Genomic DNA, 15,080 nt, shown 5'->3' on the forward strand with positions numbered 1-15,080 from the left:
AAAATATAATAAATAAAAAGTAATTTACTTAGGGACGTCTACCATTAACACTCTGGCGCCATTTTTGGCGGTCTTTTGCCATATCCGGCGTCAAGCCTTGCGTCAGTCAGGTCTTTTTTGATGGACGAAGTCCATTTTGTCAGCGGTCGGCCTCTTCCCCTTGAGACCTCAGCACTTTCGATGGACTCTTTGTAATATGCTCGTCGCTACGGCGTTGAACATGTCCCAAACCATAGCAATCTGCTTTAAATAGCGCATTTTGTTCCGAATATATTATTATTTATTATATATAAATAAGTAAGTGCATTATTTCAGATCATAACCCCAAAATCCGACTACCAAATCGGCAGCTTCGTCTGCCAGACAGAGAACATGTCGCAAGCCATCATCCCAGCGAACGTGGACGTTGTGACTTTAGACGACGTCTATGGCGCTATTATAGAGCAGTTCTGCAACATTGAAGATGAGCAGGCGAAGCAAATCGTGCCTGCGCTAATGGAGAACGTCAATTTTAGTTACGTTTTGGATAAGGTTTGTAAAACAGTTATGTTTGAGAATTTTTTGTCACTTTCACTTTAATTTAGTAGGTATAGTACTTGTGTTATCGACGTTATCGTCCACGCTGTTAAATGATAAATCGTAAAACTTATTGCAAAGATATTTTACAGTCATATGGCCGCGCTACTTTACCGTACTAGTGCGATAATTAGCACATTACGTAACTATGTTGACAATTTAAAGCGCCATATGTACTGTAAAACGTTGTACGATACATGTGCGAATAGGTAATTCGCAACTCGTGTCGACTTATCGAATTTATCGCCACTCGTTGTGAATTTCCTGTTTTTCGCACTTATATCGTAATGTACCCAAGACCCAGGGTGGTCAGTTAACGCTGTTAACAGTGTTGCTGTAAGTATACTCTTTATTCCAAATTAAAATTAAAATTATTATTAATAGAGAAGGCATACTATTCCGTCCAAGAGTTCATGGAAGATAGCTTCTTTTTGTAATTACGAGTACCAGGTACTAATACTAATCCCCTGTGTAAATAATAATATATATAGGTACAACTATTTAATTGTTAGTAGAAATAAGTTAAGAAAATGTTTTAATTAAATTTAAAATTAGGCTTAGTTCTAATGTTCATAAACTACCTAGAAGTAAGATTTATTTGCAATGCCCTAACAGGGTGCCATGTGTTCTCACAACCTTTTACTGTAACAACTAAATGTACCATGGTTTCGCAATAAAGAATTCTATTCTATTCTATTCTATTCTAAGTATAAAAGTATACCTACTTAAGTATAGGTCACTATACTCTGTATCGTTAGGTATTTAAATAAAAGTAAACAAACAATTTGTACATTTTCGGGTAGTTATAGCATTTATTGGTTAACCAACCAAATACAAAAGCGCCTGGATCAGTCACTGAAACCTGACTTTAACCTACATTATTTGATCATGTAATGTTTTCATCTACCCTCAACTGGCCTAAGGAGCCATTTGAGGGTAGATTTTGTTTACTTTTATTTAAATACCTAAAGATACAGACTATAAAGATTACATTTTTTTCTGTCGATAACGATTTTTTTTAAAGAATCTCTGTTACAGTGATCTAGTCTTACAAAAGGTACATTAAGCGATACCATGAATCTAGGATATAACTGGATCTGGCATGAGGGGTGGGGGGAAAAGACCGAACGGGATAGTCTTATGTATCTTTCAGTAGGAGTAGCGCTTTCAGCGAAAGCGCTATTATAGCTTGTCCTTGTCACAGTCTCACATATTTTTTGTTCCCCACCGTAAATTTAGTATGGATTATGGTGGGCTACAAATAAATTCGACCAATCATAGTGTCGCATTGCGTATGTTTTGTCCCTCATGGAGGAACGCGTATACCACTTCTATAGGATCCTACCTTCTATGAGCGATACCCTTATAAACAGGCCTACCACCCTTCGCAGATATCATCAATCCTCCTCGTCCAACTGTACTCAGCGTCAAACCTAACCACCGACGAGGGGACCACAGTCCTGGAGAGCTACCCACAGATGGCGTCACTACTGCCTATTATCCAGGATAATGTGGGGAACCTCAGCGAGGTGCTGGCGAACGAACCAATTTTCCAGAAGCTAGCTGATTTCACCTCTGTCGGCAATCTGTTCTCTTGTAAGTATGATTGCGTGATTATATCACTCCAACACACAAGTTAGTGAATGGTGCAGGTGGCCCTAAGGATTCTATACATTGACCCCCCCCCCCCCCCCCCCAGTTTCTATCTCCATCATCATCATCATCATCATCTCAGCCATAACACGTCCACTGCTGAACATAGGCCTCCCCCTTGGACCTCCACACGTACGGGTTGGAAGCGACTCGCATCCACCGTCTTCCAGCGACCTTAACAAGGTCGTCTGTCCATCTTGTGGGTGGACGTCCTACGCTGCGCTTGCTAGTCCGTGGTCTCCACTCGAGCACTTTTCGACCCCATCGGCCATCTTCTCTGCGTGCAATGTGGCCTGCTCATTGCCACTTCAGCTTGCTAATCCGGTGGGCTATGTCGGTGACTTTAGTTCGTTTACGGATCTCCTCATTTCTGATTCGATCACGTAGAGAAACTCCGAGCATTGCCCTCTCCATAGCTCGTTGAGCGACTTTGAGTTTTGAGATGAGGCCGATAGTGAAAGACCACGTTTCGGAGCCGTAAGTCATCACTGGTAACACACATTGATTAAAGACTTTCGTCTTGAGGCACTGAGGTATGTCGGACGAAAAGACATTACGTAGTTTCCCGAACGCTGCCCAACCGAGTTGGATTCGGCGGTTGACCTCTTTCTCGAAGTTGAACCTACCTAATTGGACTACTTGTCCAATTAGGTAGATGTACGAGTCAACAACTTCGAGTACCGAGTTCCCAACATCAGAGACTGGGATGGGCACAACATTGGCATAATAATCTTAACTAACTACTTAACTATCTCTATCGCACGCGCATAATTATATCGCTATCCCGCTCTCACAGTGTCATTGACCGCCGGCATCATGGGCGGGACAGCAATGAATACGGTGGCCATTGATGATGTTCAAAGAAGTTTAATCATATGGGATCAAGTTAAAATGCTGTGAACTGATTTCGTTTTTTCTTTTGTTTCAGCATCGAGTTTCTTAGCGTCTGCCGGTAATATGCTATGCGGCACGCCTATGCAGGTGCCAGACAATCGCTTTTACAAAGCCATTGTTGAGACCACTGACTTCTCTAAGGAACCGGATCCAATGCAGTTGGAAGTGTTACCAAGTTAGTTAAGTTTATTATTATCAGCATGTAAGGTTATTACAGAGCGGGCCAAAAGAAAACTAAACAGTTCCGTTAGTTTAATTTGGAAAATTGCCATTGTGGCCATCTCTTTCGACAGTTTTAGTGCATAATTGTTTTCCATCGTATTTTCTCGGAAACGTTCGTATTTGTCATGCTACTTCAGTCAACTTCAGTATTTTTTGTACCGAGACTGACTGAAATAGCAAGACACGTTCGTACGTTTCCGTGAAAATTCGTTAGGAAATAATTATGCACTATATCTGTAATAAGTAGCGTTCTAATATCTGTAATGTACGTGCGAGAGTGACGTACGACATTTTATCCGTACGCACTTGACCTTCGTTTATATAATGTTTACTATGTTTACAGCCGATTTCTGCCGCTCGATTTACAAGGAAATATTAAACATGTATGGCGGCAAAATTGTATGGAGTTATATAAAACCGATCATCATGGGAAAGATATTATACACTCCTGTGAATCCCATGGTCGAGAAAATTATACACCAGGTAAGACAAAAACATTTTTTAACAGATTTAAACCTTTACGTTCGGGTAACGAACAGAGAAGTCAAAACTAAACCTGAACACGACTGACGTTATCTTTCTAACCTATTCTATTCTATCTATAATTGAATCTTTTTTTTAATAGTAATATACAAATGTAGTGCATAATTGTTTTCCATCGTTTTTCATCGGAAACGTACGAACGTGTCTTGGTATTTCAGTCAGGCTCGGTACAAAAAGTACTGAGGTTGACTCAAGTAGCATGACAAATTCGAACGTTTCCGAGAAAATACGATGGAAAACAATTATGCACTAGATCTGTATCTAATCTAGCCATGTCTTTTTGACAACGCTCATCTCCCTTAACATTACAGACAAACTCGACCTACTCTCACATGCAAAAACTAGTCGGCTTAGTCCACTCATTCGCCAACGCATTCTCGTCCATTGACAAGCTATCCCAGCACCGAGACGGCATCACAGTTCTAAGAAGGCTCATAGCATCACCAGCGTTCGAGCAGCTGAGAAACAACCTTATAGGCGACGCCGCTGTGCCTGACGTGGATGTAGATGGACTGTTTGACGAATTCGGAGATTTAAAGGTAAATTAATACATCATCAGCAGCTAAGTCCACTCATTCACCAACGCGTTCTCGTCCATCGACAAGCTATACCAGCACCGAGACGGCATCACAGTTCTGAGGAGGCTCATAGCTTCACCAGCGTTCGGACAGCTGAGAAACAATTTTATTGGCGACCCGGCTTTACACCTGACGTGGATGTAGATTTTGTAGATGGATTGTTTGATGAATTCGGAGATTTAAAAGTAAATACAAACATAATCAGTAGCCTTTTTTGGCTTTTATACATTACCTATACTGCTGGGTACAGGCCTCCTCTCTTTGTACTAAAAGGGTTGGGCTATTCAAAGAATATCCATATACACATACAGAGATTATCTTCGATATGTATGTTGATATCTTCACCAAAAAAACCATTGTGCTGGATTTGGATAATTCACAAAACAAACTTCTCGCGTACCTATAGTTTAGTTTGGTCAACAATCGGAAGTCAGGGTCACTGAAGAACATTCAAAGTGAATCATACTTTCTTCTTCCTACTTTTTCGTACTTACTATCATCCCGGGGAAACAGTTGCCTACTACTACTTTTATTCTAAATACCTCTACCAAACAAAACATGTTTTTTATTTAGAATGTAGGCAGCATCCTGCGCCAAGGGTCAGACTTACTCCATTGCATCAACATGGACCGCTTCCGACCCGTGCCCGACGAGATGGAGCTCACCCACGAGGCCGTCAGACTTACGAGGGTCAACGAATTCTCCGCTGGCCTGGTGTTCCTGAATGTGGACGAGGAGGCCGGGAGTCCAGTCAATGTGGAGTACAAGATCCGTATGGATATAGAGAGCGTGCCAACTACTACAAGATTACGGAATCAGTAAGTCTTTCGTTTTTAATGTGAGCTCGTTTCGAGATTCTATTCACTGTATTGTGGTGATCAAAGGAAGCGCTGGTGGCCTAGCGGTAAGAGCGTGCGACTTTCAATCCGGGGGTCACGTGTTCAAACCAAGGCTCGTACCAATGAGTTTTTCGGAAACTTAAGTACGAAATATCATTTGATATTTACCAGATGCTTTCGGTGAAGGAAAACATCGTGAGGAAACCGGGCTAATCTCAATAAGGCCTGATAATCGTATGGGTTGGAAGGTCAGATGGCAGTCGCTTTCGTAAAAACTAGTGCCTACGTCAAATCATGGGATTATTTGTCAAGCGGACCCCAGGCTCCCATGAGCCGTTGCAAAATGCCGGGATAACGCGAGGAAGAAGAGAAAGCCGCAAACGGGAGGTGAGAAAAGAGATCATGTCTTAGGCCTTACCTTATGCACAGAATAAATAATAGTACTAGGTACAGAAGACTCACTCTCTAACAAAACGCGTCTGTTACGATCAGCACAGATATGGCCGCTAGGTGGCGACAGCGCCACGCGCGGCTTATGGCAAACCCCAAAATTGGGGCCGAACGGATGTACTTTTAGCTACCTGTAGCAAAGCGACGAAATCGCGGAGTGAGCCACGCCTGCCTTAGGCAGTAGACATAATGTACCAGCGGCAGCAAAACGCTGGTGTGACTCATTATTGAGTATTTCTCCGAAATTACATTTCGCTAGCTCTGAAGGCCCTATTGAACTCGATACCATGTACAAACAGCAACACTCATAACTGTACATCGGTGGACCTTATTACAAAAGGCATAAGGTCCACCGTTGTACAGTTAACAGTGTGGGCGTTGGTATATATCCTCTTGAAACTTTACTAAACAGATTAATAATTCCACTTTTTGCACCAGATTTTGGACTCCCGGCCCCGAAGACAGTTTCCTGGAGAACATGCGCTACTTCCGCGGCTTCGTCCAGATCCAGGACCTGATCGACAATTCCATCATCAAACTGGCCGCCAATTCTTCTAGAAGCGTCCAGAACAAGGTTCAGAAGCGCGACGTTGGTTCTAGACCGGTCGAGAAGTGGGCGGTGTACACGCAGCAGACTCCGTATCCGTGTTATAGGAAGGACTAGTGAGTGCGAACTAGATTTTTAAGAAGTATGGTTGACTGGCGTTATTGACAGTTTGCCTGTATGCATGATATTGATATTTTATATCTTTATTTAAAATTATGTTTGACAGTTGTTGGGGGTAAATCATTATGGTTTGAACTATATTAGTACTATTTTCTAAAAGTTACGATCTTAATTTCGCCAGTATTACAGTAGCCATCTATCTGTTCTAATCAATTGTTGATAAAAACTTTAGTTTTTGTAGTCCTCATGCTCAGAAATGGAAACTTGTAGAGAAGACTCAACAAATTTCAAGACCCGTTTGATCTACAAAGTATTTCAATAACGACTGTCCAAAACTCCAATCCTATATAAAACGACTTGACTCCGACTCAATGTTCTGATTTTCTGAATCGCAGAGTCAAGTTCCTTTAATTTGAAGTAGACTCGAGTTAGGTACGAGAGTTCTTCCCTCACTATCTAACTAAACCATACGTAGGTCTGGGTAGTCATAGAGCGGACCCACAAAGGGGCATAGCGCTACGGATGGCACTGGCGCGTTCATTGGAGATCCCAGAGCCGTCCGAAATGTGCCGAGGAGGACAACTGGGACGTTTTTAGTCGGTGAAAGTCCGACATAACCTCCGCGCTGTCCCTGCGGAGCGGAGGTATCCATAATAACGTATTTTCCTCCCAATAAAAAATAATTGGCCAAGCACGAAGTCAAGACTACGGTGTTCAGAGCACCGTTCCCTTTCTCTATACGCCTTACTAACTCTATGTGCTCTATTGTGAAAAAAAAAACAACGACAGTGAAGAACGGAATTCTTAATTTGAATTTTTTCAGATAAACTGCAATAATAAATATGATTCTTACCGGGCACATTGAGATAGTCAATTGGTTGGAAAGCCCGTTCGAAATTTAAACTTATTTGCAATATAATAAGGTTGTATTTTGTAGATCTCTCTCATACTTATAGTAGGCTATTCAGAAAAAAAAAATATCCCACAAAAATAAGCAAGCAGAATTAAACTTTGTATCAAAGACATAAGTCATAAATTTCAATGCCAAAGTTTTAACTAAGGATCTTTCTCGCTAAAACTACTTCCTAATATGAAATGACCAGTGTAAGCATCAGTTAGCTAGCCCTAAGCAACCAAAGATCTGGGGCCTATTGCATAACAAACTACAACTAATATTACAAGCGGAACTCCTTTTCTAATTTCACTTATTAAATAAGGAGTTCCGCTTGTAATATTAGTTGTAGTTTATTATGCAATAGGCCCCAGGCTGCAGTTGAAAAACTAATAAAGATAAAGTTAAGCTGATAATTTTCCCGCCGTCTCCATGCTTCTTTAAGTTGGGCATTGACTGGTCCGCTGCCTGTTAGCTGTAGTTTTCGCGAAAATAGCCAGGACAGAGGTGAAAATTTTTGTATGAAAACTTGCAACTTTAAATGCATTTTTTATCGAAACTATTGCACTCTAAAATGAAGTCAAAATCAGTCCATCGACTCAATTTTTTGCAAGCTTTCTAATGGTACCCCACACGATTCTTACAAATAAAAAAAAATTCAAGCTACTCCTCTCAACCCCCTAAATTTCCCCCTAAAATCAGAAATAAGCAGTTTTGACTTATTCACAGTATTAGTGATGGTACTTGCCATAACTATTCCAAATTTTAGGTACCTACATCAAACGGTCTTTGAGAAAAACGCATTTAACCGATTTGCAAGACCGAAGTGAACCCATAAGAGCACCGTGAACAAAGTTTTGTACGGTGCTCTAAAAAAAGGTCGGGATAGTCATGGAAGAGCAACCGAAACACGGGTGACATCTATTTAAGAGAAGACCTTTTCAGTGTCTAGTATATTAACATTGGTGATATCGTAAGTGTCCTAAATTAATGTATTTCTTTTTCTCCTAGTTTCCAGTCGTCGCTGTACGAATCACAAGCGCTGGTCGTGGCGTTTTTCTTCTCACTACTGTTCACTGTAGCATCAGCCGTGCGGTTCATAGTCTCTGACAAAGAATCTGGGAACACTATGGTGAGTCTTTTGTTTAATCTAAGACCAAAAGGATGACCCACGCTAGACCGGGTCGGGCCCGGGTCGAGAGCGTCCGACACGTCATTTTCTATGACGGCTGATCGGTGATCACGTGTTGCTTTACATCCTTAAAGGCCAGATCCCCCGGAAATGGCAAAATATTTGCTCTTGACTTGCATATGAAATGGCGGCGTTTCATGATATGTCTAATAATTTCATGATCTGGTGAATTTTACGATCGGCCTCCGATATAAGCCCAGATCAGATGTACCTTTACACTTTGCCGCTGTAGACAGCTAGCAGGGAAGTCGTACAAGCGTCTAACTGTTTGAGTTCCCGCCACTGTTCAACCCAATATAAAGGTAGTCAGCAGAGGCGACAAAGAATAAACAGCGAATTACTCAGTTATTTATATTTCAACCTTACAATTCTGCAGCTCATGTCCGTAATGGGCGTGAACCTGGCGTACCACACGCTGTCCTGGTTCGTGGCGTCACTAGTGGAGCTGGTCGTGACGGCAGCGTGCGTCACGCTCGCGCTGACGGCCAGCGGCGTGCTGCCGCGCACTGACGTCACGCTACTGTTCACGCTGCTCGTCATTTACGGTTATTCCGTGCTGATGTTCTGGTGAGTTATATTTATACGACATCACGCAGACACTTAAGAAATGCATTTCTATACTACGGGCATGTTTAAAAAGTTTGCCAATTACGAGTTATAATTTGGGGATGTGGAAGTATACTATTTACTGTGTGCATAACTCAGACTTGGGGCCAGTTGCACCAACCACATTTGACAGACTGATCAACGTCAGCCGGCGCGCCCCGGCGCTTTACTATGAAACATTCCATACATACAGATTTAGCGAACTCATTAACGATACGAACAGTTTGGTGCAACCGACCCTAAGAGCGTCATAATTTTTTGCTATTAAAATATCATGGATGATGAAGGATGATGGTTCCCAAAATGCAAATTAGTGTTAGCATGAATTCCTTATTTAGATTTCAAGACATGTTTTTACTTATTGTTTCAGTTATGCGATGTCAAAGCTATTTTCCACAGCGAGCTCAGCGGCGGTGACGGCTGCGCTGGCGTACCTGGTCACTTTCATGCCCTACGTACTCATACTATCTCTTGAAGCACTATTGTCGCTGACCGCCAGGCTGTGTGCTGTGAGTACATAATATATTCTAATATAACGAACGTACATAAACTATAGGGAGCAGCATATACCTAAGCTTTCCGTCTATTGGCGCGGAGTGTAAATGTCAAGCTTAGTATTCGAGAAAGGTCACAACCATACAATAAATAATTGAAGGGAGCGTTCGTGCACTGCAAGAGGCAGCGCCTGCTTATTGGCGTGACGTGAATTTTAGACACTTCTTCGTTTAGATACTCACACAATTACATATAATATATGAATATTTAAATAGATACAAAACACCCATGACTCGGGAACAAAATATCGGTGCTCATGCATTACACAAATACATGCTCTTACCTGGATTCATGAGCAGGGTGCAGGGTCACTACCGACTCCAGAGGAATTACATGCACGTTGCCGACCCTGACACTCTGCACCCTCGTTGAGCTCTGGCAACCTTACTCACCGGTCTAGTGTTATTTGGTTGCTGTTCGGTATAGCTTCCTTCCTTGCCGTATCCGGCAATGGCGACTCCATCAACAATTCTTATCCAGATTATGAAATGCCCTTATATGGCTCGCAAAACCAAACTTGGTCTTGAAGATGCGATCACACGATGCGCAATGGAGTTGTCCAGTCGAGTTGCGGGTGTATGTGTAGGAGGGCTTAGGTCGCGTCTTGCGGATATGACGCTTAGCATCTAGGTCTTCCAGACGCTGCTGCTCAAATTGAGCTACTTTCTTATGAACACTAGAACGCCATTCCGATCTTTGTAATGCAATGCCCTCCTAGCAGTCAGTCAGTATGAACACAACATTATGAATAGGGTCTAGTGTTATTTGGTTGCGGTTCGGTATCAAAGAGCACTTTTGTTTCCAGTGCCTCTCGATGTCGACAGCGTTTTCCTACACCCTACTCTTCATAGCGCGCTTAGAGGCCGTTGGCGTCGGCGCGCACTGGTCTGACCTCTGGTCTTCGCAACCAGGCGACGGCATGAGCATTGGACTGGCTGCCATAATGATGCTTGTGGACGGGCTGCTTTATTTGGCTATTGGATGGACGGTTGACAGATATTTTGGTAAGTAGTTTTATAATTTACTTCCTATAGCGCGTTTGGTGCTATCCACAGACCACCAAATTTTCTAAAGACATAGCATAGTCGCGCTACACCCTCTGCCACGCATACGGTAGTTTTACTCGATCTTAAAATTATGGTGGTCTGTGGTGCTATCGCATTGGTATGACCTCTGCGCTCCCAACCAGGCAACCAGCTGCCAGGAACTGGCTGCCATAATGATGCTTGTGGACGGACGGCTGGTATACTATATGTGGCTTTCCATAACAGAAGGTTCCTTTTATGCTTCAAGTGCAATAAGATCATTTTTATCTGAATATAACAGAAATTCTGATAGAAAAGTCCTTATTGCTCGTGAAGCCTAGGACCCTTCTCTAATGGAAAGCCACATATAATCTAGGTACTCCCGCCTACTTCTTCGTGGTACTTGACTAGAGCGAAGGTCAAGGCTGTCAGAACCACTGTTTTCTTGGCATCTATTACCTGAGGAGCCTCAAGAAGAAGCCCTATGTATTTACAGGGAAACTTAGTGGCCTTCAGGCAGACCTTTGGTCTTGCTAACCCTTTCAACCCTGTACACTCATTTTAAGAACCCCCTAGGAATAGATTCTCGAGAAATCTATTTTAGCAAAGTTGAAAGCGCAGGAAGGTTTTCTAGTGGTGGCGGACACAAATCAAACAATCGTCTATGTCATGCACAATTACCTACTACCTTTATTAATATATTCACATGGTATGGTCTTATATGGTCACACAACGACTGTACTGTAAATTTGATTTGAGGATCAATATATATTCATTTTATTAATTTAGGACGACACATGTATGACTTACAGCTATAGGCGGGATAAATGTAAAAGAACGCTAGTCTATGGTCACCTAGCTTTTTATAAGGAAGGAGCATAGACAAGAATGAAAAATATATTTTTCTAACATCTATGAATCATTTTTCGAAGTTTGTTGAACTAGGGCTGAAGTTTTAAGCTTAATATATATAAACCTTAACCAATTGCAGGTTTAAAGACCCTCAGCAGTAGCATCACCTACACGACCACGACCAGCGAGAAAGGTGGCGTGAGCATCGTCAACGTGACCAAGATATACGGCGAACGCTCCCGGCGACCCAAGCTGGCGCTCGATAATGTATCCATCGAGCTGCATAAGGGGCAGGTCACTACGCTGCTGGGACATAATGGTGCTGGGAAGACTACGCTCACGTAAGTCAACATTCGTTTCCATAGACTTCGTGGAATTAAATTTGACTATAATACTATTAATACTAATTATAAAACGCGCATCAATCATTCCATTGATTAACAGTAAATGTGTTGTCAGCTGTGGTGTGAGCTACGCCTTACCCCCACACGTGTATACCGCTCCACTATATGAGCTGCTACATATGTTATTTTAGATAATATAGATCTATACTCCGAGCAAGTAGTATCATTTCAACGTCTCACCTCACATGGCGACCCTGCCAGTGGGGCCTTCTCACACTTCTAAACAGTTTCACTTTTTTTTAGAACTTCATCTCTCATGGCTCATGGCTCTTACAACTTCAGAACATTTAATGGTTATCCTTTCATTGGTGTATTCATTCGGAGCATAGAGCATTAACATTTTTCTAGCGGTGTTTTATTTGCCACGGCTGTCTAAGGGATCCTATAATACAAATTATCATAGTGTAAATATCTAAGATAAAAAGAATGCAAAGAAACCAAAGTATAAAATAATACTCGTGAATTTCTTCCAGAAACATCCTAACGGGAATGCTAAAGCCGACCAGAGGGCACGTGACCATCCGATCCGAGCTAGCGGGCGGCACCCGCTTCGGCGTGTGTCCTCAACGGGACGTATTGTTCCCGTGTCTGTCCGCCCGGGAACATATAACGTTGTATGCGCAACTCAAGACAGGGAAACCGCTGCGAGATGTCCAGGATGAAATAAACAGGTATTATGTTTACAGATGTATACAAGCTAACTTACTTACTGGTGTGGCGCGACGACCCGAAGTGCATTTTGGCCTCCACCAAAGACCGCCATGTTTCTCAGTCCAAAACCGTTTCTGTCCAATTGACGGCGCCGAGTTTGCTAAGGTCTTTTTGTACCTCGTCTCTCCAGCGGTACCTAGGACGTTCAGATGAACAGAACACAATAAACACACACCAAATACATAACTAAACGTGACGAAATCTAAGCTAGCAGACGTAAATATGGACTTTTCATTTAAAAGGTTTTACAGGCGTTTTTTGAAGATAAGATAATTTAGAAAAGTGAGTGCTATTAATAAGTCTTTGGTACACTATATTTTGATTCTATTTGGACAAGTAATATTTTCCTTCTACATGGCCTTTAGCGATGTAACTCCAAGAAATTCTCGATACCTTATGTATTATGTGTCATGATATTTCATTGCTACAGCATGCTACAAGTGCTGTCTCTGGGCCCTCACGCCGACCATCCAGCGAGCAAGTTGTCTGGCGGCACGCGGCGGCGTGTGTGCGTGGCGTTGGCGTTCGTGGGGCAGCCGGACTTGGTGTCGCTGGACGAGCCGACGGCTGGCGTCGACCCTGCTGCGAGGAGGTAAGAGACACCATCCAGGCAAGCTGGGGGGTATCTGAGGGCGTCTGTCTGTTCGTGGGGCAGTTGGACTTGGTGTCGCTGGACGAGCCGGCGGCTGGCGTCGACCCTGCTGCGAGGAGGTAAGAGACACCATCCAGGCAAGCTGGGGGTATCTGAGGGCGTCTGTCTGTTCGTGGGGCAGTTGGACTCGGTGTCGCTGGACGAGCCGGCGGCTGGAGTCGACCCTGCTGCGAGGAGGTAAGAGATACCATCCAGGCAAGCTGGGGGTATCTGAGGGCGTCTGTCTGTTCGTGGGGTAGTTGGACTTGGTGTCGCTGGACGAGCCGGCGGCTGGCGTCGACCCTGCTGCGAGGAGGTAAGAGACACCATCCAGGCAAGCTGGGGGGTATCTGAGGGCGTCTGTCTGTTCGTGGGGTAGTTGGACTTGGTGTCGCTGGACGAGCCAGCGGCAGGCGTCGACCTTGCTGCGAGGAGGTAAGATACACCATCCAGGCAAGCTGGGGGTATCTGAGGGCGTCTGTCTGTTCGTGGGACAGTTGGACTTGGTGTCATCGGAAGAAGCAGCTGCTGGCGTTGACCCTGCTGCTAGAAGCTAAGAGTGACCATCCAGGCACGCTGTGCATATAAGTTAACAAATTGAGCTATCTGTTAAAGTTTCTGAATTACCCTCTCTACTCCATTTGTATTTGAGACTCTGTAAATGTGATAAAATTGTTTGACGCAGGGATATCTGGTCCATGATCTTGAAGTTGAAAGAGGACAGGACCGTTCTGCTGACCACTCATCATCTGGACGAAGCCGAATTCTTGAGCGACCAGGTCGTCATCATGCATAAGGTACACAAACAATCATTACATACAAAATAACTGACATACAGAAGTATTGCATGTTCGTATTTGTCATGCTGGTTCAGTCAACCTCAGCACTTTTTGTACCGAGACTGACTGAAATAGCAAGACACGTTCGTACGTTTCCGTGAAAATACGAAGGAAAATAATAATGCACTACATCTGTACCTACTACCGGTATGTAAGTGACCGGTCACTTACAGATGACAGGGTGCAAATGATCACATGGAGTGTAAAATAGCGTAAAATGAAACTGAGAGTTGATACCTACAGCGTGATGTTTTGTTCAGTACCTACTGCAAAGATGCATCCTACACTATTTTATACTATAATACATGTCCATCCCTGGAACTCAACCATCGTGGGTAATTTTAATTTACAGCCCTTAAGTAGTAGGTACCTGTAGGTCATAAGCATGGACGCAACTGAAATAAGCATCACGCTCCCATACAGACAGGTACAGTGCGATTGGTCTTAAATACCCCATCTAGCGGTTGAAGTGAAGCCACAGGCTTACATAATACAGACCTTTGACTCTCTGGCATCAATAACTGATTCCTCTTTACCAGGGTCAAATCCACACAATGGGCTCCCCAATCGAGATCAAACGCAGCCTCGGCAACGGTTACAAGCTGACCGTAACATACCCCCACGACGAGGAATGGAGGGAGGAAGACTTGGAGGAGAAGACCAAGACACTCCTGGCTACAGTGAGGGATGTGGTCAGGAACGCGCAGATTGTGGATGTGGACGGCCTGGAGGTGGAGATTGTGCTGCCGTTCTTTGATGCTAATGGGTTGAATAACGAGTAAGTTTGTCTCTTTTTTCCTTTCTCTTGCTCTGAAAGTGGGGCATTGTTCACCGTAACAAACAGTACGACGAAGAATGGAGGGAGGAATGCTAATGGGTTGAATAACAAGTACCTAAGTTTGTTTTTAATACTTTCTTTAGTTGTATTTGACTCGGTGACTGTCTGTAATC

The 15,080-nt window shown here is 43.3% G+C and overlaps 1 protein-coding gene across 2 annotated transcripts in view; it reads left to right on the forward strand.

Annotated features, from left to right (window-relative positions):
* The window catches only part of LOC134794759 (uncharacterized), a 126,119-nt gene that overhangs the window by 88,828 nt on the left and 22,211 nt on the right, over nt 1–15,080 (forward strand). For both annotated transcript variants that reach the window (XM_063766541.1, XM_063766540.1), the window contains exons 34-49: nt 316–531; nt 1,968–2,172; nt 3,158–3,298; nt 3,689–3,828; nt 4,200–4,427; nt 5,040–5,284; nt 6,194–6,418; nt 8,326–8,446; nt 8,883–9,073; nt 9,483–9,621; nt 10,473–10,671; nt 11,684–11,885; nt 12,422–12,619; nt 13,090–13,251; nt 13,976–14,087; nt 14,669–14,907. In XM_063766541.1, the coding sequence (XP_063622611.1) occupies nt 316–531; nt 1,968–2,172; nt 3,158–3,298; nt 3,689–3,828; nt 4,200–4,427; nt 5,040–5,284; nt 6,194–6,418; nt 8,326–8,446; nt 8,883–9,073; nt 9,483–9,621; nt 10,473–10,671; nt 11,684–11,885; nt 12,422–12,619; nt 13,090–13,251; nt 13,976–14,087; nt 14,669–14,907 (2,963 nt within the window). The remainder of the gene's footprint in view (nt 1–315; nt 532–1,967; nt 2,173–3,157; nt 3,299–3,688; nt 3,829–4,199; nt 4,428–5,039; nt 5,285–6,193; nt 6,419–8,325; nt 8,447–8,882; nt 9,074–9,482; nt 9,622–10,472; nt 10,672–11,683; nt 11,886–12,421; nt 12,620–13,089; nt 13,252–13,975; nt 14,088–14,668; nt 14,908–15,080) is intronic.

The sequence above is a fragment of the Cydia splendana genome, chromosome 11, assembly GCF_910591565.1.
Source record: "Cydia splendana chromosome 11, ilCydSple1.2, whole genome shotgun sequence".
NCBI classification, from domain to species: Eukaryota; Metazoa; Arthropoda; class Insecta; order Lepidoptera; family Tortricidae; genus Cydia; species Cydia splendana.